The sequence below is a fragment of the Octopus bimaculoides genome, unplaced genomic scaffold (assembly GCF_001194135.2).
Source record: "Octopus bimaculoides isolate UCB-OBI-ISO-001 unplaced genomic scaffold, ASM119413v2 Scaffold_70559, whole genome shotgun sequence".
Classification (NCBI taxonomy): Eukaryota; Metazoa; Mollusca; class Cephalopoda; order Octopoda; family Octopodidae; genus Octopus; species Octopus bimaculoides.
The window spans coordinates 12,970-14,004 of NW_026370805.1; the positions used below are offsets into that span (position 1 = coordinate 12,970).

Below are 1,035 nucleotides of genomic sequence, written 5' to 3' on the forward strand. Positions count from 1 at the left end.
AAACGTCGAGGGTTCCAGTTGATCAGATCAACGGAACAGCCTGCTCGTGAAATTAACGTGCAAGTGGCTGAGCACTCCACAGACACGTGTACCCTTAACGTAGTTCTCGGGGGATATTCAGCGTGACACAGAGTGTGACAAGGCTGACCCTTTGAATTACAGGCACAACAGAAACAGGAAGAAAGAGTGAGAGAAAGTTGTGGTGAGAGAGTACAGCAGGGTTCGCCACCATCCCCTGCCGGAGCCTCGTGGAGCTTTTAGGTGTTTTCGCTCAATAAACACTCACAACGCCCGGTCTGGGAATCGAAACTGTGATCCTATGACTGCGAGTCCACTGCCCTAACAACTGGGCCATTGCGCCTCCACACTAATTTAAATACTAAACGGTTAACTCACTCCATTTCTGCTTTCTTGGCTTCCTCCGATGACAAATCCTTCTCCACACTATAATCCAGAATGGATTTCACACCAAACTTCATGTTCTTCTCTATGGTTGGTCTAATGTCTTCCTGGTCCTCCCCTGCTACAAATTGACCGTAAAATGTGGCCTTCATCAATTTCGTAAACAGGGTTTTCCCAAGAATTCTTCGTGACCATTTCAGGAGCTGGAAATAACAAAACATAACAAGAGACGTATTAGATTTACAAACAGAAAAATTATTATTTCTGAATCTCTCAACGAGAGACATACAGTAATGGTAGTCTAAAGTAAAGATTATTTGCCAACATAAAGGTGGCAGTCATGGTTGGGACGAATGTTACTGTTGTTTAACCCCAGGAAACATCATCTCCAGCTGGTTATACGACACACAATCTGTACAAGGACATAGACTGTGTGTCGTATAGCCAGTAGGAGACGATGTTTCCTGGGGCTAAATAACAGTAACATTCATCTCGGGGACTGCCACAATATGTTGGCAAACAATATTTGCATTAGATTTGCAGCCAACAGCAAAAAAAAAACAAAACAAAAAAAACATTTTCCTGAAGGGAAGAAGGCACACACACATATATATATATATATATATATATATA

General features: G+C 42.4%; 1 protein-coding gene across 1 annotated transcript in view; it reads right to left on the bottom strand.

Moving 5' to 3' along the window:
• The window catches only part of LOC106877597 (proline dehydrogenase 1, mitochondrial), a gene marked incomplete at both ends in the record, with an annotated part of 13,232 nt that extends 12,627 nt beyond the window's left edge, over positions 1 to 605 (bottom strand). The window contains one exon of the mRNA XM_014926541.2: positions 397 to 605. Within this exon, the coding sequence (XP_014782027.2) occupies positions 397 to 605 (209 nt within the window). The remainder of the gene's footprint in view (positions 1 to 396) is intronic.
• Between the last annotated feature and the right edge of the window lie 430 nt (positions 606 to 1,035).